This window comes from Anomaloglossus baeobatrachus, chromosome 10 (assembly GCF_048569485.1).
Source record: "Anomaloglossus baeobatrachus isolate aAnoBae1 chromosome 10, aAnoBae1.hap1, whole genome shotgun sequence".
NCBI lineage: Eukaryota > Metazoa > Chordata > Amphibia > Anura > Aromobatidae > Anomaloglossus > Anomaloglossus baeobatrachus.
In genome coordinates, this window is record NC_134362.1 from 545,043 (window position 1) to 569,055 (window position 24,013).

A 24,013-nucleotide genomic window follows, 5' to 3' on the forward strand; every position below is an offset into this window, starting at 1 on the left:
TTGCCGTCGTTTCCCGGGGTCCCATAATTGCGGTATACGTCCCATTAGCTCGGCCAGGTTCAGACTTAAATTTTAAGGGGTCACATGACCCGGTGACATGTTTGGTTCCCGAGATATGAGGCCGCAAAGTAAGCTACACATTTGGGTGTAATTCCAGGCTAGAGGGCGCTTTTCAGCAGACTGCAGTTGAAGCCAAATATTTCCTAATCTAAAGCATCTAGCGGAATGCCTGTTTAGCCCCCCTAGATTTCTTCACCCCGATTCCAACGAGCCCATCCCCGAAGCTCTAGGACCCAGCGTTAAGAAGTTATCGGGGTTCAAACATGGCCGTCTTTTTGGGGCGCATTGCCATCGTTTCCCGGGATCCCCAATTGCGGGATATGTCCCATTAGCTCGGCCAGGTTCAGACTTAAATTTTAAGGGGTCACATGACCCGCTGAGATGTTTGGTTCCTGAGATATGAGGCCGCAAAATAAGCTACACCATTGGGTGTAATTCCAGACTAGGGGGCGCTGTTGAGCAGACCGTGAGAGTTGGGTAAAAGCCACAATTATGTCCATATACCCAACTCTCACAGTATGAAAAAAAAAATATATATAGAGCAAAGTCCACAGGTGACAGTTGGAGCCAAATATCTCCTAATCTAAAGTATCTAGCGGAATGCCTGTATAGAACCCCCTAGATTTCTTCACCCCGATTCCAATGAGACCATCCCCGAAGCTCTAGGTCCCCGCGTTAAAAAGTTATCGGGGTTCAAACATGGCCGTCTTTTTGGGGCGCATTGCCGTCGTTTCCCGGGGTCCCCCAATTGCGGTATACATCCCATTAGCTCGGCCAGGTTCAGACTTAAATTTTAAGGGGTCACATGACCCGCTGAGATGTTTGGTTCCCGAGATATGAGGCCGCAAAGTAAGCTACACCTTTGGGTGTAATTCCAGACTAGGGGGCGCTGTTGAGCAGACCGTGAGAGTTGGGTAAAAGCCACAATTATGTCCATATACCCAACTCTCGCAGTATGAAAAAAAAATATATATATATAGAGCAAAGTCCACAGGTGACAGTTGGAGCCAAATATCTCCTAATCTAAAGCAGCTAGCGGAATGCCTGTATAGAACCTCCTAGATTTCTTCACCCCGATTCCAACGAGACCATCCCCGAAGCTCTAGGACACAGCGTTAAGAAGTTATCGGGGTTCAAACATGGCCGTCATTTTGGGGCGCATTGCCGTCGTTTCCCGGGGTCCCATAATTGCGGTATACGTCCCATTAGCTCGGCCAGGTTCAGACTTAAATTTTAAGGGGTCACATGACCCGGTGACATGTTTGGTTCCCGAGATATGAGGCCGCAAAGTAAGCTACACATTTGGGTGTAATTCCAGGCTAGAGGGCGCTTTTCAGCAGACTGCAGTTGAAGCCAAATATTTCCTAATCTAAAGCATCTAGCGGAATGCCTGTTTAGCCCCCCTAGATTTCTTCACCCCGATTCCAACGAGACCATCCCCGAAGCTCTAGGACCCAGCGTTAAGAAGTTATCGGGGTTCAAACATGGCCGTCTTTTTGGGGCGCATTGCCATCGTTTCCCGGGGTCCCACAATTGCGGGATAAGTCCCATTAGCTCGGCCAGGTTCAGACTTAAATTTTAAGGGGTCACATGACCCGGTGAGATGTTTGGTTCCCGAGATATGAAGCCGCAAAATAAGCTACACCTTTGGGTGTAATTCCAGACTAGGGGGCGCTGTTGAGCAGACCGTGAGGGTTGAGTAAAAGCCACAATTAAGTCCATATAGCCAACCCTCGCAGAATGAAAAAAAAAAGTATATATATTTAGTGCAAAGTCCACAGGTGACAGTTGAAGCCAAATATCTCCTATTCTAAAGCATCTAGCGGAATGCCTGTAAAGACCCCCTTAGATTTCTTCACCCCGATTCCAATGAGACCATCCCCGAAGCTCTAGGACCCAGCGTTAAGAAGTTATCGGGGTTCAAACATGGCCGTCTTTTTGGGGCGCATTGCCGTCGTTTCCCGGGGTCCCACAATTGCGGGATTAGTCCCATTAGCTCGGCCAGGTTCAGACTTAAATTTTAAGGGGTCACATGACCCGGTGACATGTTTGGTTCCCGAGATATGAGGCCGCAAAGTAAGCTACACATTTGGGTGTAATTCCAGATTAGAGGGCGCTCTTCAGCAGACTGCAGTTGAAGCCAAATATCTCCTAATCTAAAGCATCTAGCGGAATGCCTGTATAGACCCCCTAGATTTCTTCACCCCGATTCCAACGAGCCCATACCCGAAGCTCTAGGACCCCGCGTTAAGAAGTTATCGGGGTTCAAACATGGCCGTCTTTCTGGGGCGCATTGCCGTCGTTTCCCGGGGTCCCCCAATTGCGGTATACGTCCCATTAGCTCGGCCAGGTTCAGACTTAAATTTTAAGGGGTCACATGACCCGCTGAGATGTTTGGTTCCCGAGATATGAGGCCGCAAAGTAAGCTACACCTTTGGGTGTAATTCCAGACTAGGGGGCGCTGTTGAGCAGACCGTGAGAGTTGGGTAAAAGCCACAATTATGTCCATATACCCAACTCTCGCAGTATGAAAAAAAAAATATATATATATAGAGCAAAGTCCACAGGTGACAGTTGGAGCCAAATATCTCCTAATCTAAAGCATCTAGCAGAATGCTTACATAGAACCCCCTAGATTTCTTCACCCCGATTCCAACGAGACCATCCCCGAAGTTCTAGGACCCCGCGTTAAGAAGTTATCGGGGTTCAAACATGGCCGTCTGTTTGGGGCGCATTGCCGTCGTTTCCCGGGGTCCCATAATTGCGGTATACGTCTTATTAGCTCGGCCAGGTTCAGACTTAAATTTTAAGGGGTCACATGACCCGCTGAGATGTTTGGTTCCCGAGATATGAGGCCGCAAAGTAAGCTACACCTTTGGGTGTAATTCCAGACTAGGGGGCGCTGTTGAGCAGACCGTGAGAGTTGGGTAAAAGCCACAATTATGTCCATATACCCAACTCTCGCAGTAGGAGAAAAAAAAAATATATATATAACGCAAAGTCCACAGGTGACAGTTGGAGCCAAATATCTCCTAATCTAAAGCATCTAGCGGAATGCCTGTATAGACCCCCCCTAGATTTCTTCACCCCGATTCCAACGAGCCCATACCCGAAGCTCTAGGACCCCGCGTTAAGAAGTTATCGGGGTTCAAACATGGCCGTCTTTTTGGGGCGCATTGCCGTCGTTTCCCGGGGTCCCCCAATTGCGGTATACGTCCCATTAGCTCGGCCAGGTTCAGACTTAAATTTTAAGGGGTCACATGACCCGCTGAGATGTTTGGTTCCCGAGATATGAGGCCGCAAAGTAAGCTACACCTTTGGGTGTAATTCCAGACTAGGGGGCGCTGTTGAGCAGACCGTGAGAGTTGGGTAAAAGCCACAATTATGTCCATATACCCAACTCTCGCAGTATGAAAAAAAAAATATATATATATAGAGCAAAGTCCACAGGTGACAGTTGGAGCCAAATATCTCCTAATCTAAAGCAGCTAGCGGAATGCCTGTATCGAACCTCCTAGATTTCTTCACCCCGATTCCAACGAGACCATCCCCGAAGCTCTAGGACACAGCGTTAAGAAGTTATCGGGGTTCAAACATGGCCGTCATTTTGGGGCGCATTGCCGTCGTTTCCCGGGGTCCCATAATTGCGGTATACGTCCCATTAGCTCGGCCAGGTTCAGACTTAAATTTTAAGGGGTCACATGACCCGGTGACATGTTTGGTTCCCGAGATATGAGGCCGCAAAGTAAGCTACACATTTGGGTGTAATTCCAGGCTAGAGGGCGCTTTTCAGCAGACTGCAGTTGAAGCCAAATATTTCCTAATCTAAAGCATCTAGCGGAATGCCTGTTTAGCCCCCCTAGATTTCTTCACCCCGATTCCAACGAGACCATCCCCGAAGCTCTAGGACCCAGCGTTAAGAAGTTATCGGGGTTCAAACATGGCCGTCTTTTTGGGGCGCATTGCCATCGTTTCCCGGGGTCCCACAATTGCGGGATAAGTCCCATTAGCTCGGCCAGGTTCAGACTTAAATTTTAAGGGGTCACATGACCCGGTGAGATGTTTGGTTCCCGAGATATGAAGCCGCAAAATAAGCTACACCTTTGGGTGTAATTCCAGACTAGGGGGCGCTGTTGAGCAGACCGTGAGGGTTGAGTAAAAGCCACAATTAAGTCCATATAGCCAACCCTCGCAGAATGAAAAAAAAAAGTATATATATTTAGTGCAAAGTCCACAGGTGACAGTTGAAGCCAAATATCTCCTATTCTAAAGCATCTAGCGGAATGCCTGTAAAGACCCCCTTAGATTTCTTCACCCCGATTCCAATGAGACCATCCCCGAAGCTCTAGGACCCAGCGTTAAGAAGTTATCGGGGTTCAAACATGGCCGTCTTTTTGGGGCGCATTGCCGTCCTTTCCCGGGGTCCCACAATTGCGGGATTAGTCCCATTAGCTCGGCCAGGTTCAGACTTAAATTTTAAGGGGTCACATGACCCGGTGACATGTTTGGTTCCCGAGATATGAGGCCGCAAAGTAAGCTACACATTTGGGTGTAATTCCAGATTAGAGGGCGCTCTTCAGCAGACTGCAGTTGAAGCCAAATATCTCCTAATCTAAAGCATCTAGCGGAATGCCTGTATAGACCCCCTAGATTTCTTCACCCCGATTCCAACGAGCCCATACCCGAAGCTCTAGGACCCCGCGTTAAGAAGTTATCGGGGTTCAAACATGGCCGTCTTTTTGGGGCGCATTGCCGTCGTTTCCCGGGGTCCCCCAATTGCGGTATACGTCCCATTAGCTCGGCCAGGTTCAGACTTAAATTTTAAGGGGTCACATGACCCGCTGAGATGTTTGGTTCCCGAGATATGAGGCCGCAAAGTAAGCTACACCTTTGGGTGTAATTCCAGACTAGGGGGCGCTGTTGAGCAGACCGTGAGAGTTGGGTAAAAGCCACAATTATGTCCATATACCCAACTCTCGCAGTATGAAAAAAAAATATATATATATATAGAGCAAAGTCCACAGGTGACAGTTGGAGCCAAATATCTCCTAATCTAAAGCATCTAGCAGAATGCTTACATAGAACCCCCTAGATTTCTTCACCCCGATTCCAACGAGACCATCCCCGAAGCTCTAGGACACAGCGTTAATAAGTTATCGGGGTTCAAACATGGCCGTCTTTTTGGGGCGCATTGCCGTCGTTTCCCGGGGTCCTTCAATTGCGGGATACGTCCCATTAGCTCGGCCAGATTCAGACTTAAATTTTAAGGGGTCACATGACTCGGTGAGATGTTTGGTTACCGAGATATGAGGCCGCAAAGTAAGCTACACCTTTGGGTGTAATTTCAGATTAGAGGGCGCTCTTCAGCAGACTGCAGTTGAAGCCAAATATCTCCTAATCTAAAGCATCTAGCGGAAAGCCTGTATAGACCCCCCTAGATTTCTTCACCCCGATTCCAATGAGACCATCCCTGAAGCTCTACGACCCCTCGTTAAGAAGTTATCGGGGTTCAAACATGGCCATCTTTTTGTGGCGCATTGCCGTCCTTTCCCGGGGTCCCTCAATTGCGGGATATGTCCCATTAGCTCGGCCAGGTTCAGACTTAAATTTTAAGGGGTCACATGACCCGGTGACATGTTTGGTTCCCAAGATATGAAGCCGCAAAGTAAGCTACACCTTTGGGTGTAATTCCAGACTAGGGGGCGCTGTTGAGCAGACCGTGAGAGTTGGGTAAAAGCCACAATTATGTCCATATACACAACTCTCGCAGTATGAGAAAAAAAATATATATATAGAGCAAAGTCCACAGGTGACAGTTGGAGCCAAATATCTCCTAATCTAAAGCATCTAGCGGAATGCCTGTATAGAACCTCCTAGATTTCTTCACCCTGATTCCAATGAGACCATCCCCGAAGCTCTAGGTCCCCGCATTAAGAAGTTATCGGGATTCAAACATGGCCGTCTTTTTGGGGCGCATTGCCGTCATTTCCCGGGATCCCCCATTTGCGGGATACGTCCCATTAGCTCGGCCAGGTTCAGACTTAAATTTTAAGGGGTCACATGACCCGCTGAGATGTTTGGTTCCCGAGATATGAGGCCGCAAAGTAAGCTACACCTTTGGGTGTAATTCCAGACTAGGGGGCGCTATTGAGCAGACCGTGAGAGTTGGGTAAAAGCCACAATTATGTCCATATACCCAACTCTCGCAGTATGGGAAAAAATATATATATATAGAGCAAAGTCCACAGGTGACAGTTGGAGCCAAATATCTCCTAATCTAAAGCAGCTAGCGGAATGCTTGTATAGAACCCCCTAGATTTCTTCACCCCGATTCCAACGAGCCCATCCCCGAAGCTCTAGGACACAGCGTTAAGAAGTTATCGGGGTTCAAACATGGCCGTCATTTTGGGGCGCATTGCCGTCGTTTCCCGGGGTCCCATAATTGCGGTATATGTCCCATTAGCTCGGCCAGGTTCAGATTTAAATTTTAAGGGGTCACATGACCCGGTGACATGTTTGGTTCCTGAGATATGAGGCCGCAAAGTAAGCTACACATTTGGGTGTAATTCCAGATTAGAGGGCGCTCTTCAGCAGACTGCAGTTGAAGCCAAATATCTCCTAATCTAAAGCATCTAGTGGAATGCCTGTATAGACCCCCCTAGATTTCTTCACCCCGATTCCATCGAGCCTATACCCGAAGCTCTAGAACCCCGCGTTAAGAAGTTATCGGGGTTCAAACATGGCCGTCTTTTTGGGGCGCATTGCCGTCGTTTCCCGGGGTCCCCCAATTGCGGTACACGTCCCATTAGCTCGGCCAGGTTCAGACTTAAATTTTAAGGGGTCACATGACCCGGTGAGATGTTTGGTTCCCGAGATATGAAGCCGCAAATTAAGCTACACCTTTGGGTGTAATTCCAGACTAGGGGGCGCTGTTGAGCAGACCGTGAGAGTTGGGTAAAAGCCACAATTATGTCCATATACCCAACTCTCGCAGTATGAGAAAAAATATATAGAGAGCAAAGTCCACAGGTGACAGTTGGAGCCAAATATCTCCTAATCTAAAGCATCTAGCGGAATGCCTGTATAGACCCCCTAGATTTCTTCACCCCGATTCCAACGAGCCCATACCCGAAGCTCTAGGACCCCGCGTTAAGAAGTTATCGGGGTTCAAACATGGCCGTCTTTCTGGGGCGCATTGCCGTCGTTTCCCGGGGTCCCCCAATTGCGGTATACGTCCCATTAGCTCGGCCAGGTTCAGACTTAAATTTTAAGGGGTCACATGACCCGCTGAGATGTTTGGTTCCCGAGATATGAGGCCGCAAAGTAAGCTACACCTTTGGGTGTAATTCCAGACTAGGGGGCGCTGTTGAGCAGACCGTGAGAGTTGGGTAAAAGCCACAATTATGTCCATATACCCAACTCTCGCAGTATGAAAAAAAAAATATATATATATATAGAGCAAAGTCCACAGGTGACAGTTGGAGCCAAATATCTCCTAATCTAAAGCATCTAGCAGAATGCTTACATAGAACCCCCTAGATTTCTTCACCCCGATTCCAACGAGACCATCCCCGAAGTTCTAGGACCCCGCGTTAAGAAGTTATCGGGGTTCAAACATGGCCGTCTGTTTGGGGCGCATTGCCGTCGTTTCCCGGGGTCCCATAATTGCGGTATACGTCTTATTAGCTCGGCCAGGTTCAGACTTAAATTTTAAGGGGTCACATGACTCGGTGAGATGTTTGGTTACCGAGATATGAGGCCGCAAAGTAAGCTACACCTTTGGGTGTAATTTCAGATTAGAGGGCGCTCTTCAGCAGACTGCAGTTGAAGCCAAATATCTCCTAATCTAAAGCATCTAGCGGAAAGCCTGTATAGACCCCCCTAGATTTCTTCACCCCGATTCCAATGAGACCATCCCCGAAGCTCTACGACCCCGCGTTAAGAAGTTATCGGGGTTCAAACATGGCCATCTTTTTGTGGCGCATTGCCGTCGTTTCCCGGGGTCCCTCAATTGCGGGATATGTCCCATTAGCTCGGCCAGGTTCAGACTTAAATTTTAAGGGGTCACATGACCCGGTGACATGTTTGGTTCCCGAGATATGAAGCCGCAAAGTAAGCTACACCTTTGGGTGTAATTCCAGACTAGGGGGCGCTGTTGAGCAGACCGTGAGAGTTGGGTAAAAGCCACAATTATGTCCATATACACAACTCCCGCAGTATGAGAAAAAAAATATATATATATATAGAGCAAAGTCCACAGGTGACAGTTGGAGCCAAATATCTCCTAATCTAAAGCATCTAGCGGAATGCCTGTATAGAACCTCCTAGATTTCTTCACCCTGATTCCAATGAGACCATCCCCGAAGCTCTAGGTCCCCGCATTAAGAAGTTATCGGGGTTCAAACATGGCCGTCTTTTTGGGGCGTATTGCCGTCATTTCCCGGGATCCCCCATTTGCGGGATACGTCCCATTAGCTCGGCCAGGTTCAGACTTAAATTTTAAGGGGTCACATGACCCGCTGAGATGTTTGGTTCCCGAGATATGAGGCCGCAAAGTAAGCTACACCTTTGGGTGTAATTCCAGACTAGGGGGCGCTTTTGAGCAGACCGTGAGAGTTGGGTAAAAGCCACAATTATGTCCATATACCCAACTCTCGCAGTATGAAAAAATATATATATATAGAGCAAAGTCCACAGGTGACAGTTGGAGCCAAATATCTCCTAATCTAAAGCAGCTAGCGGAATGCCTGTATGGAACCCCCTAGATTTCTTCACCCCGATTCCAACGAGCCCATCCCCGAAGCTCTAGGACACAGCGTTAAGAAGTTATCGGGGTTCAAACATGGCCGTCATTTTGGGGCGCATTGCCGTCGTTTCCCGGGGTCCCATAATTGCGGTATACGTCCCATTAGCTCGGCCAGGTTCAGACTTAAATTTTAAGGGGTCACATGACCCGGTGACATGTTTGGTTCCCGAGATATGAGGCCGCAAAGTAAGCTACACATTTGGGTGTAATTCCAGGCTAGAGGGCGCTTTTCAGCAGACTGCAGTTGAAGCCAAATATTTCCTAATCTAAAGCATCTAGTGGAATGCCTGTTTAGCCCCCCTAGATTTCTTCACCCCGATTCCAACGAGACCATCCCCGAAGCTCTAGGATCCCGCGTTAAGAAGTTATCGGGGTTCAAACATGGCCGTCTTTTTGGGGCGCATTGCCATCGTTTCCCGGGGTCCCCCAATTGCGGGATAAGTCCCATTAGCTTGGCCAGGTTCAGACTTAAATTTTAAGGGGTCACATGACCCGGTGAGATGTTTGGTTCCCGAGATATGAAGCCGCAAAATAAGCTACACCTTTGGGTGTAATTCCAGACTAGGGGGCGCTGTTGAGCAGACCGTGAGAGTTGGGTAAAAGCCACAATTATGTCCATATACCCAACTCTTGCAGTATGAGAAAAAAATATATATATAGAGAGCAAAGTCCACAGGTGACAGTTGGAGCCAAATATCTCCTAATCTAAAGCATCTAGCGGAATGCCTGTATAGACCCCCCTAGATTTCTTCACCCCGATTCCAACGAGCCCATACCCGAAGCTCTAGGACCCCGCGTTAAGAAGTTATCGGGGTTCAAACATGGCCGTCTTTTTGGGGCGCATTGCCGTCGTTTCCCGGGGTCCCCCAATTGCGGTATACGTCCCATTAGCTCGGCCAGGTTCAGACTTAAATTTTAAGGGGTCACATGACCCGCTGAGATGTTTGGTTCCCGAGATATGAGGCCGCAAAGTAAGCTACACATTTGGGTGTAATTCCAGACTAGGGGGCGCTGTTGAGCAGACCGTGAGAGTTGGATAAAAGCCACAATTATGTCCATATACCCAACTCTCGCAGTATGGAAAAAAAAATATATATATATAGAGCAAAGTCCACAGGTGACAGTTGGAGCCAAATATCTCCTAATCTAAAGCAGCTAGCGGAATGCCTGTATAGAACCTCCTAGATTTCTTCACCCCGATTCCAACGAGACCATCCCCGAAGCTCTAGGACACAGCGTTAAGAAGTTATCGGGGTTCAAACATGGCCGTCATTTTGGGGCGCATTGCCGTCGTTTCCCGGGGTCCCATAATTGCGGTATACGTCCTATTAGCTCGGCCAGGTTCAGACTTAAATTTTAAGGGGTCACATGACCCGGTGACATGTTTGGTTCCCGAGATATGAGGCCGCAAAGTAAGCTACACATTTGGGTGTAATTCCAGATTAGAGGGCGCTCTTCAGCAGACTGCAGTTGAAGCCAAATATCTCCTAATCCAAAGCATCTAGCGGAAAGCCTGTATAGACCCCCCTAGATTTCTTCACCCCGATTCCAATGAGACCATCCCCGAAGCTCTACGACCCCGCGTTAAGAAGTTATCGGGGTTCAAACATGGCCATCTTTTTGTGGCGCATTGTCGTCGTTTCCCGGGGTCCCTCAATTGCGGGATAAGTCCCATTAGCTCGGCCAGGTTCAGACTTAAATTTTAAGGGGTCACATGACCCGGTGACATGTTTGGTTCCCGAGATATGAGGCCGCAAAGTAAGCTACACATTTGGGTGTAATTCCAGATTAGAGGGCGCTTTTCAGCAGACTGCAGTTGAAGCCAAATATTTCCTAATCTAAAGCATCTAGCGGAATGCCTGTTTAGCCCCCCTAGATTTCTTCACCCCGATTCCAACGAGACCATCCCCTTAGCTCTAGGACCCAGCGTTAAGAAGTTATCGGGGTTCAAACATGGCCGTCTTTTTGGGGCGCATTGCCGTCGTTTCCCGGGGTCCCACAATTGCGGGATAAGTCCCATTAGCTCGGCCAGGTTCAGACTTAAATTTTAAGGGGTCACATGACCCGGTGAGATGTTTGGTTCCCGAGATATGAAGCCGCAAAATAAGCTACACCTTTGGGTGTAATTCCAGACTAGGGGGCGCTGTTGAGCAGACCGTGAGGGTTGGGTAAAAGCCACAATTAAGTCCATATAGCCAACCCTCGCAGAATGAAAAAAAAAAGTATATATATTTAGTGCAAAGTCCACAGGTGACAGTTGAAGCCAAATATCTCCTATTCTAAAGCATCTAGCGGAATGCCTGTATAGACCCCCTTAGATTTCTTCACCCCGATTCCAATGAGACCATCCCCGAAGCTCTAGGACCCCGCGTTAAGAAGTTATCGGGGTTCAAACATGGCCGTCTTTTTGGGGCGCATTGCCGTCGTTTCCCGGGGTCCCCCAATTGCGGTATACGTCCCATTAGCTCGGCCAGGTTCAGACTTAAATTTTAAGGGGTCACATGACCCGGTGAGATGTTTGGTTCCCGAGATATGAAGCCGCAAATTAAGCTACACCTTTGGGTGTAATTCCAGACTAGGGGGCGCTGTTGAGCAGACCGTGAGAGTTGGGTAAAAGCCACAATTATGTCCATATACCCAACTCTCGCAGTATGAGAAAAAATATATATAGAGAGCAAAGTCCACAGGTGACAGTTGGAGCCAAATATCTCCTAATCTAAAGCATCTAGCGGAATGCCTATATAGACCCCCCTAGATTTCTTCACCCCGATTCCAACGAGCCCATACCCGAAGCTCTAGGACCCCGCGTTAAGAAGTTATCGGGGTTCAAACATGGCTGTCTTTTTGGGGCGCATTGCCGTCGTTTCCCGGGGTCCCCCAATTGCGGTATACGTCCCATTAGCTCGGCCAGGTTCAGACTTAAATTTTAAGGGGTCACATGACCCGCTGAGATGTTTGGTTCCCGAGATATGAGGCCGCAAAGTAAGCTACACCTTTGGGTGTAATTCCAGACTAGGGGGCGCTGTTGAGCAGACCGTGAGAGTTGGGTAAAAGCCACAATTATGTCCATATACCCAACTCTCGCAGTATGAAAAAAATATATATATATATATAGAGCAAAGTCCACAGGTGACAGTTGGAGCCAAATATCTCCTAATCTAAAGCATCTAGCAGAATGCTTGCATACAACCCCCTAGATTTCTTCACCCCGATTCCAACGAGACCATCCCCGAAGCTCTAGGACACAGCATTAATAAGTTATCGGGGTTCAAACATGGCCGTCTTTTTGGGGCGCATTGCCGTCGTTTCCCGGGGTCCTTCAATTGCGGGATACGTCCCATTAGCTCGGCCAGATTCAGACTTAAATTTTAAGGGGTCACATGACCCGGTGAGATGTTTGGTTACCGAGATATGAGGCCGCAAAGTAAGCTACACCTTTGGGTGTAATTCCAGATTAGAGGGCGCTCTTCTGCAGACTGCAGTTGAAGCCAAATATCTCCTAATCTAAAGCATCTAGCGGAAAGCCTGTGTTGACCCCCCTAGATTTCTTCACCCCGATTCCAATGAGACCATCCCCGAAGCTCTACGACCCCGCGTTAAGAAGTTATCGGGGTTCAAACATGGCCATCTTTTTGTGACGCATTGCCGTCGTTTCCCGGGGTCCCTCAATTGCGGGATATGTCCCATTAGCTCGGCCAGGTTCAGACTTAAATTTTAAGGGGTCACATGACCCGGTGACATGTTTGGTTCCCGAGATATGAAGCCGCAAAGTAAGCTACACCTTTGGGTGTAATTCCAGATTAGAGGGCGCTCTTCAGCAGACTGCAGTTGAAGCCAAATATCTCCTAATCTAAAGCATCTAGCGGAATGCCTGTATAGACCCCCCTAGATTTCTTCACCCCGATTCCAACGAGCCCATACCCGAAGCTCTAGGACCCAGCGTTAAGAAGTTATCGGGGTTCAAACATGGCCGTCTTTTTGGGGCTTTTTGGCTCCTGGGCCTCTGTCTTGGCTCCTGGGCCTCTGTCTTGGCTCCTGGGCCTCCCTGTTGGCTCCTGGGCCACTGTCTTGGCTCCTGGGCCTCTGTCCTGGCTCCTGGGCCTCTGTCTTGGCTCCTGGGCCTCCCTGTTGGCTCCTGGGCCTCTGTCTTGGCTCCTGGGCCTCTGTCTTGGCTCCTGGGCCTCCCTGTTGGCTCCTGGGCCTCTGTCTTGGCTCCTGGGCCTCTGTCTTGGCTCCTGGGCCTCTGTCTTGGCCCCTGGGCCTCTGTCTTGGCTCCTGGGCCTCTGTCCTGGCTCCTGGGCCTCTGTCTTGGCTCCTGGGCCTCCCTGTTGGCTCCTGGGCCTCTGTCTTGGCTCCTGGGCCTCTGTCTTGGCCCCTGGGCCTCTGTCTTGGCCCTTGGGCCTCTGTCCTGGCCCCTGGGCCTCTGTCTTGGCTCCTGGGCTTCTGTCTTGGCTCCTGGGCCTCTGTCCTGGCTCCTGGGTCTCCCTGTTGGCTCCTGGGCCTCCCTGTTGGCTCCTGGGCCTCTGTCTTGGCTCCTGGGCCTCTGTCTTGGCCCCTGGGCCTCTGTCTTGGCCCCTGGGCATTTGTCTTAGCTCCTGGGCCTCTGTCTTGGCTCCTGGGCCTCTGTCCTGGCTCCTGGGTCTCCCTGTTGGCTCCTGGGCCTCCCTGTTGGCTCCTGGGCCTCTGTCTTGGCTCCTGGGCCTCTGTCTTGGCTCCTGGGCCTCCCTGTTGGCTCCTGGGCCTCCCTGTTGGCTCCTGGGCCTCCCTGTTGGCTCCTGGGACTCTGTCTTGGCTCCTGGGACTCTGTCTTGGCTCCTGGGACTCTGTCTTGGCTCCTGGGACTCCCTGGGCCTCTGTCCTCTCCCCTAGGACTCCCTGGGCCTCTGTCCTCTCCCCTGGGACTCCCTGGGCCTCTGTCCTCTCCCCTGGGACTCCCTGGGCCTCTGTCCTCTCCCCTGGGACTCCCTGGGCCTCTGTCCTCTCCCCTTGGACTCCCTGGGCCTCTGTCCTCTCCCCTGGGACTCCCTGGGCCTCTGTCCTCTCCCCTGGGACTCCCTGGGCCTCTGTCCTCTCCCCTGGGACTCCCTGGGCCTCTGTCCTCTCCCCTTGGACTCCCTGGGCCTCTGTCCTCTCCCCTGGGACTCCCTGGGCCTCTGTCCTCTCCCCTGGGACTCCCTGGGCCTCTGTCCTCTCCCCTGGGACTCCCTGGGCCTCTGTCCTCTCCCCTTGGACTCCCTGGGCCTCTGTCCTCTCCCCTGGGACTCCCTGGGCCTCTGTCCTCTCCCCTGGGACTCCCTGGGCCTCTGTCCTCTCCCCTTGGACTCCCTGGGCCTCTGTCCTCTCCCCTGGGACTCCCTGGGCCTCTGTCCTCTCCCCTGGGACTCCCTGGGCCTCTGTCCTCTCCCCTGGGACTCCCTGGGCCTCTGTCCTCTCCCCTGGGACTCCCTGGGCCTCTGTCCTCTCCCCCGAGCTGGCTGAGGGGGGGGGCAGCAGGGACACCCACAAGCCTGGAGAGGGGAGCAGGGACCCAAAATATACGTTTTTTTGCTGCAGACTACTTTCCCTTAAGGCCCTGTCACAGACATTGCTAAATCTGTGGCAGATCTGTGGTTGCAGTGAAGTTGTGGACAATCAGGGCCAGGTTTGTGGCTGTGTACAAATGGAACTCTATGTCCATGATTTCACTGCAACCACAGATCTGCCAAAGATTTATCTGTGTGTGACAGGGCCTTTACCCCTAAAATTTTGTTCAAATGATATTTTCTGCCCCCAGGCGGCAGTAGCAGAAGCTGCTTGACTTGTTACACCATGTAGGCCTACTTTAGAAAACAAACAGAAGACACAGATAAATATTAAAATGTTTATATTTAATATACATTCACGGTTGACATTGTTCCACGGGCCCCTACCTCGTAAGACCACTACAGATTACTACACATTAACAAACAGATGTCAGTAATCCACGTAAAAATACTGGTATATGGAGGCATGTGTTCCCTATAGCGACTTGACTAGGATATTCCGATTTGTCTTCTAAATGTTCTTTGTCTTAATATTGTATTTCAGAAACATATACACATTAATGTCTAGTGATGACTGCTTTTACACATCTTCATTCTGTGGGAACAACAACAGTAAACATTAGCGAACTTTCCTTTATCTTTTCGAAACAGAACAGATAAACAAAAGTGACCCTGTATTGCCAGCTATTGAAATGTCCCTGCTGGGATACACAAATGTCCTGTCTACCAGTCTACAAGATAGCTACTTGAAAATAGCCTGATTTGGGGGTATGGATCACGTACAGTAACATTATTTTGTAAATTCTATTTGAATTCTAGTTCAAGGCATGAGAGGAAAAAAAGAGCCTGTTTAGAAACAATGCCATACACGAACCTTCATACGTCAGACTGGTGGGGGTGCAGGCGACAGCCCTCTGTCGCTCCTCCTGGTGGGGGTGCAGGCGGCAGCCCTCTGTCTCCTCTCTGGCTGGCTTAGTGGGCCTCTGGATCTTCCGTTACTCGGTTCTGTAAAGACCTCTTATAGTATTCTGCACTGTGCTACATTTAATTTTTTCTTTTTTTCTTTCTACAGAATGAAAACTGCAAGCTTGGAATGGTCTATGTTCCCGTTTTTCTTTTTTTTTCCTTGCTTAATTATTCAGTTTAATAAAATGTTTATAGTTTGACATTTGTTTGGTTTCTCTTATTTAATGTACATCATATGCACATATATAAATTTGTATACACCAATGCTCTCACCTTAGTAATACACACTATATATTATAAGTACTATTATATTGGGATTTTTTTTCCCTTTCAGATTTGATGCCTGAACCATAATTTAAGGGGGGGAAAAAAAGCAACATAAGCACAGCACTTGCCACCTGTCATAGACTTTGCTGCCCTCAGGATAGATATGCAGATTTTGATGCAGATTCTCAAAATCTGCATGAAAAAAGCATCAAACACAGCGTGGGCACAGGGCCTAAGATGGTCTTGGGTGAAATGCAGTTGTGGTGGTAGGACTTGAGTATTATTCTTGTTCTCTGGCTACCTTCACAGAGACATTTAGAGCAATGCTGGCCCACTGCAATATTCAAGGGCCATAAACAATACGAGTTTTTTGGGGCCTTTGCAGCTGGCTCTTGGCGCAAACTGGTGCCCGTCCGGCGGATTCTCGGTGCAGACAGAGCAGGGTGGGCTGCAAGATTTTACCTGACACTGTTGTGGGCTGTATCCTCTGGCACGGCTGTATCCTCTGGCACGGCTGTATCCTCTGGTGCATTTTTATTTTGTAAAGTTTATTTGAATTCTAGTTATAGAGACAAGGCATGAGGGAAATACAACGGCTCAGACATCTGACTAGTTGTCATTGGCGATGCCATTCAAACTTCCATTTGTCAGAATAATTTCATCACTGCCGTTTATCACCTCCAGTTTGTCCCTATAGCTAGAATAGAAATAGTTAACAGTACATCTATAAGACAATATTCACCTGGTATTGGACCTAAAATGGGGAAAAAAAAAGCACAACATGGAATTAATAAACTTTTTAAACATGAAAAATTCAATCGTCGATTCTCTTCGATATGAGCCTAGGGATAAGCTTCATTCTTCTGGGCGGATCCCTGCAGTCGTCATCTCTTTAAATGAAAAAAAAGGAATACCTATGTTAAAACAGGTTTGTGGTTTAAAGACGACATCAATGAACATATTCACTTATTACCCGGGCTGTTTCCTTTTCCTCAACACCCTCCCAGTCGTCGTGGATCTTGTGCGGACACTGGACAGGATAGATTCTGTCGGCCTGAAATAAACAATATTAGTATACACCCTGACGATGCACACATGATCACTGCTCTTCTAGCAAGTCCAGCTCATCCCACAGAAGCAGCTGCGCTCACTCACTGTGCTGTCACTGGCATAAGACAGCTTTACACAGGACATCTGTCAGGCATTGAAGTGGCCAGGGTATTAAATTGCTGTGAATCCCAGAGACTGACAACTTTTGAGTGACACACTGAATGCCCTGTAAGGTGCCATGTTTACACGACCTGATAGCCAACCAAATGTGCTCATTTGAGCAATAATTCAGTAAACTGCTGGGCTGTGTAAAGTTACCCTTAGGGTAGAGTGACACTTGTGCATAGTAACTGAGGAGAGAGCATCAGATGCAATATGCTAATGACCCTCGGATCCCGCTCGCTGCAAGCGTGAGCAGAGTGTCATGCCACTGTGATCCATTCCTGAGAGCAGATCCTAGCTGCGGAAGAGAGAGAGATTAATCCCCTCTTCTCCATTGTCAGCCTGTGCGCATATCGCACTGCACTAGGATGACATCCGAGAGCAGTCCGATGTTTCTCCCTCACCCACAGACTTGTATGGACGAGTGGAGAGACTCACAGACCATGGCAGCATGCTGCGATTTTTTTTTTTTTTTTTTTCCGTAGTCCAATTAGGGCTGAGAAAAAAAAAAAACTTGCAGAGGTGAGCTGCTGTATTGTCTTAAATGGGGTCAAATGCAATGCCAGATTTCTCTCACATTGCTCTCGTGCGAGTCATGCGCCATTGTGACTCTACCCTTAGAGTGCGTGCCCACGATCAGGGCTGGCAGCGTTTGGGATGTAGCGTTTTTCTGCTGCTTCCAAAACACTGCATTGTACAGTACAAGCATAGTGGACATGATTTCTAGAAATCACATGCTCGCTGTGCTTGTTTTTTCCGCAGCAAACATTGACCTGTGGCACTGATTTAAAGGTATACCCACCTTGGATTTAAACTTGAGTCACCGGGTACTTCTTCAAGTTGGGCACTGGTAGCTTCGACTTCCTGGGCCTGGACCCTTTGCTCCTCTTCTCTGCTGCTTCCTTCTGTAGCTCTGTAGGGGAGACAGAAAACAAACTTAAATTCTGGCAACAGTTTATGTACAAATATGAAATCATATCTGCATTGCAATGAATTACCTTGAGGTGCTGGGCTGGGTTTCCCTTGGTCTGCCTGCTCCTGCAACCAGTTGGAATGCTTCACAGAGGTCCCCTAAGGTTTTCTCCCTGTAGTTCCTCTCCGCTGTCATGTTCGAATGGCTTAAGTATTTCGAGAACAGATACTTCTCTTTCTCTGTCAGGTTAGACACTGTCCATGTCTGACAGACTTTTCTGACCAGCTGACTGGAGATATTTTCAATTTTATACCTAGAAAGGAATAGAGTAGATCGTAAATACATGGCACAATATTTAAAATATAGTTTTTTGACTTATCACTTACTTTTTGTGGTAGCGTGTAAGGTCGTTGGTTACGTTATGAATTTTTATTCCTGAAGTCGATAAGAAGAAGTTATTCGGGCTGTCTCGTGTGGCCAGCACCGGTCTCACTTCTGAAAAGTAAACGTTAAACCACTGTGGAAAAAAAACAAAGAAACCACTTGTTAGATTTTGAATGGGGCTTTTGAATGTTACTGTAAGAAGATTTCAACAAGACAATTTCTTACTGGAGTCCACAACAGTGCCCACATGAGAGAGGGATCTGCTCCACCAGGACAGGAAAACTTCAGGGTAAAAATATGGTACCTCTTTTAAGGCTCAGTTGGGATTTCTGAGCAGGAGAGGGGCTACCGCTGGGTTATCTTAATAAATAGAAAAGTCACCTCTGTGCCAACTGCATAGGAGGAGAAGTACCACCCTTTTATTCTGTAGGTTTACTGTCCTGGTGGGGCGGATCCCCCTCTTAAGTCTAAGATACACGGCAAGTAATACGGAGCGAGTGTAATGCGATAAAAAAAACCAACTCATTCCACTTGGACCAATATTACTCTATGGGGCAACGCCCATGAGCGATTATTTTCTCAGCCCTAATCAGACCGAGAAAACAGTCGCAGCATGCTGCGAGCTTGTTTCACTCGCACCCATTCAAGTCTATGGGGGCGAGAGAAACATCGCATTGCTCTCACATTAAACCGGTGTAACGCAAGAGCAGTGCGATTCTCGCATCAGCCAGCAATGGAGGAGATAGGGAGACCAATCCCTTCCTCTCCTCTGCAGCACCTGCCCGCCCCTCCGCAGCTGTGGTGTGATCGGACCACAGTCGCGTGTCACTCGCATGACACTCAGCTCCCGCTGTGCTGTGAGCGTGAGCTGAGTGTCATGCGAGGACTCGTAGTAATCCCCGTGTGGCCTCGGCTTAATGTGTGTGCTGTCGCTACGACAGGAAAATCTTACCTCCTCTTCTTCTTGATTGAGAACAAAGCACGCTACTTGTTGGGCAGCAGTTTTATGGGATTTAACGCCAACAACTGCCAGTTCTTCTTGATTTTGATGCAAGTAATGCATCCTTCCCGTCCACTCAGAAACCTGTGAATCAATACATGGGAAAGTTGGAGAGACAGATGGTTTTATAGGACAATAAGGAGAAGCAGGTTTTTACTTACGGTCATATTTTTTGGCAACTCCTGGTCTTTGCAAGTGTTTTAGTACAATTAGGGCTTCAAGATAATAAAGTATATTGAGCTGAGCGTCTTGATCTCGGGATCCTTCTTGGACGTCCTCGATGGCTTGTAAGAACGCTGGCTTTGCGACATTCAAAAGCGCCCGACATTGCTCTGGTGTTTTGTCGTTTCTCTGCAATTCCAGGTATCTAAGATAAAGATTAATAAATGTGATTGTTATGTAAGGCCTATTAAAGAATGTGAAGACGGTAAAAAAAACAACAAAAAACCTTGGTGGAAGGGAGAAATAAATTACACAAAAAAAAAAAAAAATTGTGGATACCCAGGAAGGATAAATGATAGCTCATGACATACCTTTTGCTAACCACCTCTTTTGCTATTCCCTTAGAAAAGGTCTTCTGGATGTCCATAATCACGTTCTTGAAATATTTCATTATCTTATAAAGTTTTCTGTTTTGCCACGTTACATCGGTCGCAAACAGCAGGTAGTGTACAAATCTCCGGACATGCTTCAAGTAGTTGGAGACGGTTTGGTTGCACAGGCCAATGTCTTTGAGTTTTTTGAAGAATGAGCGTGCTTTCTCAATCTTCTTTGCAAAGTTGAGGCTCACACGGCGCTTGTCCATAAAATACAGAAACCTCGACACATCTTCAACCTTTTGCTTGTACCTCTCCAGTTTACAGTGGTTTTGTAAATAGTCAGAAAAACCTTGTAGGATTGGATCGGACGAAGGATGGCGATTATACAATCCTGCTTCTTGCATTTTGATCCTCGAAGTAACACTCCATTTTATCCTTGAAGATCTATAAATTTGGAGGAAACAGATTACAACCTTGATTAAAAAAAAACAAACAAAACCCATATATGTATGTACAAGAGACAGACCAGGGTGGGAAGAAAGCAGGGAGAGGTAGGAGACCGAGACCAGGGTGGGAAGAGAGCAGGGAGAGAAAGAGACACACAGAGACAGAAACACAGAGACAGACAGAGACAGAAACAGAGACAGAGAGAGACAGAAACACAGAGACAGAAACACAGAGACAGAAACACAGAGACAGAAACACAGAGACAGAAACACAGACAGACAGAGACACAGAAAGAGAGACACAGAAAGAGAGACACAGAAAGAGAGACACAGAAAGAGAGACACAGAAAGAGAGACACAGAAAGAGAGACACACACACACACACACACACAGTGTCTTACCGCTCCCCATGCTCATCTGTGTTCCTGGAATTCTCTTCTCCTTCTGTGGTCTCAGCTTCTACATTAGGCTCGTTGTCATTCTCTTCTTCACTGGTTTCTGAGTTTGAATCTGCCTCACTGAGTGAAACGGCCTCATCATCATCATCAGATACAGAAGACGATTCAGGATCTGCGGTGGGTGCGTTGTCCACATTAACTGACATGTGACGTGTCGATATGCCAGTGGATGTGGATGGTTCCTCGTCTTCACCAGTCCTGTAAATTATAAGGGACTAGTCACAAGGGCGTTAGTTCCTGCGCTCATTTCGTCCTCTTAGCACGCCCCTGTGGGTGTGCTAACCTGCTATCATGCTATTCAATGCAGCATCACCAGCGGTTATGCGCGTACTTGTGTCCGCTGTCCCCACTGATCTGAAGTCCCGGCAGTTCCAGTCATGCGCACCAGACCTCTCTGAAGCCGGGAGGCATACACTGCTTCATAGTGCGCATGTCCGGAAGTGGTGTGCATTCGGATCACTGGTAACAGGTACACGGGTCACCTCTGGTGATGCTGCATTGAATAGCATGTTAGCACGCCCCTGCAGGTGTGCTAACATGCTAAGAGGGCGGAATGAGCGCTGGAACTAACGCCCTTGCGACTAGACCCTGCACCCATTAGCATATAATAAAAGATCTTGAGAAATACATTTTCTAAAGATCTGTATGTATGCTACTAGATACAGGGACAATAAGGCAGGGAATATCAATATGTACCCAGAACAGCTTGTGGTTCTAGGTGCATACTGCACCTGACAGGTTCACTATAAACTAAATTCCTTGTATGTATTTACACTGACCTGTAGTCATGAACATCCTCTCTGATGGGTTGCTCTTCCTCCACCACAGGCGGCTCTTCGATGATGGGCAGGTTCTCCGCAATTGACATTTCTTCCAGCACCACTGGCAGCTCTTCCTCCGCCGCTGGTGGAATTTCTTCCGTGGCCACGGCGGGCAGCTCTTCTTCCACGTCAGGTGCTACCATAACCTCGACGGGCAACACTCCCTCCTTGGCGGGCTGCTCTCTCTCCCTGGCTGGCAGCTCATCTTGCATGAGCAATTCCGTGGCAGACGTAGATGGCCTCTCATCTTCAACAATCCTATAAATGAAAAAGCATTGTGATTATTATTCAAAGTTCAAAACATTAATGTAAAACCTATAAAACCAAAGAAGTGTGAGCGAGAGTATTCACAGCATAAGATGGTAGCAATGATGGGGCATACCTGGCCACAGCTGGTTTATCAGATATAAAAAATCCTCTTTCCTCCAGGAAAGCAGCAAAAGTATCTCTTGTACCGAGGGCCGGAATATCTTGATAAGAGATAACTGTTCCCTTCGATGCAAGAGTCACCAGCCTCTCCTTAGCCTCTTTCAAGACTGCAGTCCTCTCCTCATCCGTGCCAAACTTCAGGCATTTCCGTTTGAGATGCTGTGCCAGTTGTGCCACTGTTTCCTGACAAACTGGACATGTCATGGGCATCCTGAAATGCCTGTAAAAAAAAAAAGTGTAACATTAGAAACAATATCACTTAGAATCCATCCAGCTGCCAGGGGACATGAGCGCTACCAGGGACCACGGGCGCTGTCTCTGCCCCCTTGTGTGCTGCCTGGGGCCCCGTGTGCTGCCCGCAATAACCATTGTTTGTTGTGGAGCCTGCGATAGGCGTTCTGTTTCTTGGGGAGCCATGGGGGCTGCAAGGGTCCTGACATGCACCAAGGTGCCAGGGGCCACACCACCATGTCAGGGGCCACACCGCCGAGTCAGGGGCCACACCCAGGGGCCACACTGCCAAGTCAGGGGCCACACCGCCGAGTCAGGGGCCCTGACACGCCCTAGGGGCCCCTGGGCCCCTGGGCGTGTCAGGGACCACAAGGAGCCCCTGGGCGTGTCAGGAGCCACAAGGTGCCCCTGGGCGTGTCAGGAGCCACAAGGGGCCCCTGGGCGTGTCAGGAGCCACAAGGGGCCCCTGGGCGAGTCAGGAGCCACAAGGGGCCCCTGGGCGATTCAGGGGCCCCTGGGCGAGTCAGGGGCCCCTGGGTGAGTCAGGGGCCCCTGGGCAAGTCAGGGGCCCCTGGGCGAGTCTGGGGCCCCTGGGCATGTCAGGGGCCCCTGGGCGTGCTCGGGGCCCCTGGGCGTGCTCGGGGCCCCTGGACGTGCTCGGGGCCCCAGGGGCCACACGCCACTGTCCGGGGCCCCAGGGGCCACACACCACTGTCCGGGGCCTCAGGGGCCACAAGCCACTGTCCGGGGGCCTCAGGGGCCACAAGCCACTGTCCGGGGCCACAAGCCACTGTCCGGGGCCCCAGGGGCCACACACCACTGTCCGGGGCCTCAGGGGCCACAAGCCACTGTCCGGGGGCCTCAGGGGCCACAAACCACTGTCCGGGGCCTCAAGGGCCACATGCTACTGTCCGGGGCCACAAGGCAGTGTCCGGGGCCACAAGGCAGTGTCCGGGGCCCCAAGCCAGTGTCCGGGGCCACAAGCCAGTGTCCGGGGCCACAGGGGCCACAAGCCAGTGTCCGGGGCCTCAGGGTGCTGCCTGGGGTCCTGTGTGGTGCCTGTACATGAAAGATTTTAAACACTAAGATGATGTGAAAATACAGTTGGAGCAGTCCCATCCCCCCCTGCAGTCTAACGGCTAAAGTAATCCTGTGGCTGAGGTCACTAACAGGCCATCAGATAACACTCCACTATAGGGACACTGCCCATCCTCCATACCTGCACAAGCAATATACAATAACCTATGATATTCTCCATCCGCCCGTGTACCCCACAATCTGAGTGTACCCCAGTATGCCCCTGCAGATTAACGTTCCCCTCACACTCACTGTGGCCCACTCTCAACCCCCCTCCTTCCCCTCTCTCGGCCCGACCCGGGTGCACTTACTTTGATCCGTACTCCATCGCTGTAATGTCGCCTCCGTGGGGGAACACGACACCGTCCACGCTCCTGAGTAACTGGGGTAGATCGCACCTTCTCCCTGGGGGACGCGCGTCCAAGCTTCCGTGTAAACGGCGTAAGACGCAGAGACTCCCTTGGGGTGAACTGCTCTCTCTGAGATCCTTTGCAGAATCAAATTTCCCTCCTCAACTCACTTCCTGTTAAAACTCCAGCCTCTGCAGCGATTGGTTCAATTAAATCATAGGAGGAGGTGGGGGTTTATGCAGAGAAAGAAAAAAAAAAAAAAAAAAAAGCAAAGTCACTGTGAGATTTCAATTAATCAACAGCGCCCTCCGGTGACACTTGTCTGGGCATTTCTGGGCACATCATTCATCTGCCTTGAATGATTTTTAATCCGACTCTGCCACCTGGTGGTCAATTTTCAGCACTGCAGAGAGTGAGAGTTGGGTAAATGTCACAATTGTGACATTACCCACCTGAGTTGGGTAAATGGCCATGATTGTGGCGGGTGATAGTTGGGTATCGCGGGTTGACTCTCGGAAAAAAATTTTTGCGC

General features: G+C 49.2%; 1 protein-coding gene and 1 long non-coding RNA gene across 2 annotated transcripts; both read right to left on the reverse strand.

Moving 5' to 3' along the window:
- Nucleotides 1-14,712: 14,712 nt before the first annotated feature.
- Nucleotides 14,713-16,077, reverse strand: LOC142254585 (uncharacterized). Its single transcript, XR_012727266.1, has 2 exons — nucleotides 15,263-16,077; nucleotides 14,713-14,983 (listed from the first exon to the last, which is right to left on the reverse strand). It is a non-coding gene; the product is annotated as an uncharacterized LOC142254585 (long non-coding RNA).
- A 3,051-nt stretch (nucleotides 16,078-19,128) lies between these two features.
- Nucleotides 19,129-23,962, reverse strand: LOC142254584 (uncharacterized). Its single transcript, XM_075325704.1, has 7 exons — nucleotides 23,443-23,962; nucleotides 21,777-22,043; nucleotides 21,353-21,652; nucleotides 20,517-20,771; nucleotides 19,664-20,113; nucleotides 19,292-19,497; nucleotides 19,129-19,214 (listed from the first exon to the last, which is right to left on the reverse strand). Exons 1-7 carry the CDS (start codon nucleotides 23,457-23,459, stop codon nucleotides 19,207-19,209), a joined length of 1,503 nt encoding a protein of 500 aa, XP_075181819.1. The 5' UTR covers nucleotides 23,460-23,962; the 3' UTR covers nucleotides 19,129-19,206.
- Between the last annotated feature and the right edge of the window lie 51 nt (nucleotides 23,963-24,013).

Excerpts from the sequence above, each read along its gene's own strand:
- LOC142254584 (XM_075325704.1), bottom strand. Across the intron at positions 20,772-21,352 it reads GAGGATGTTCATGACTACAG|GACTGGTGAAGACGAGGAAC; the intron begins GTCAGTGTAAAT and ends TATAATTTACAG. Across the intron at positions 20,114-20,516 it reads ACAGATGAGCATGGGGAGCG|ATCTTCAAGGATAAAATGGA; the intron begins GTAAGACACTGT and ends CCAAATTTATAG.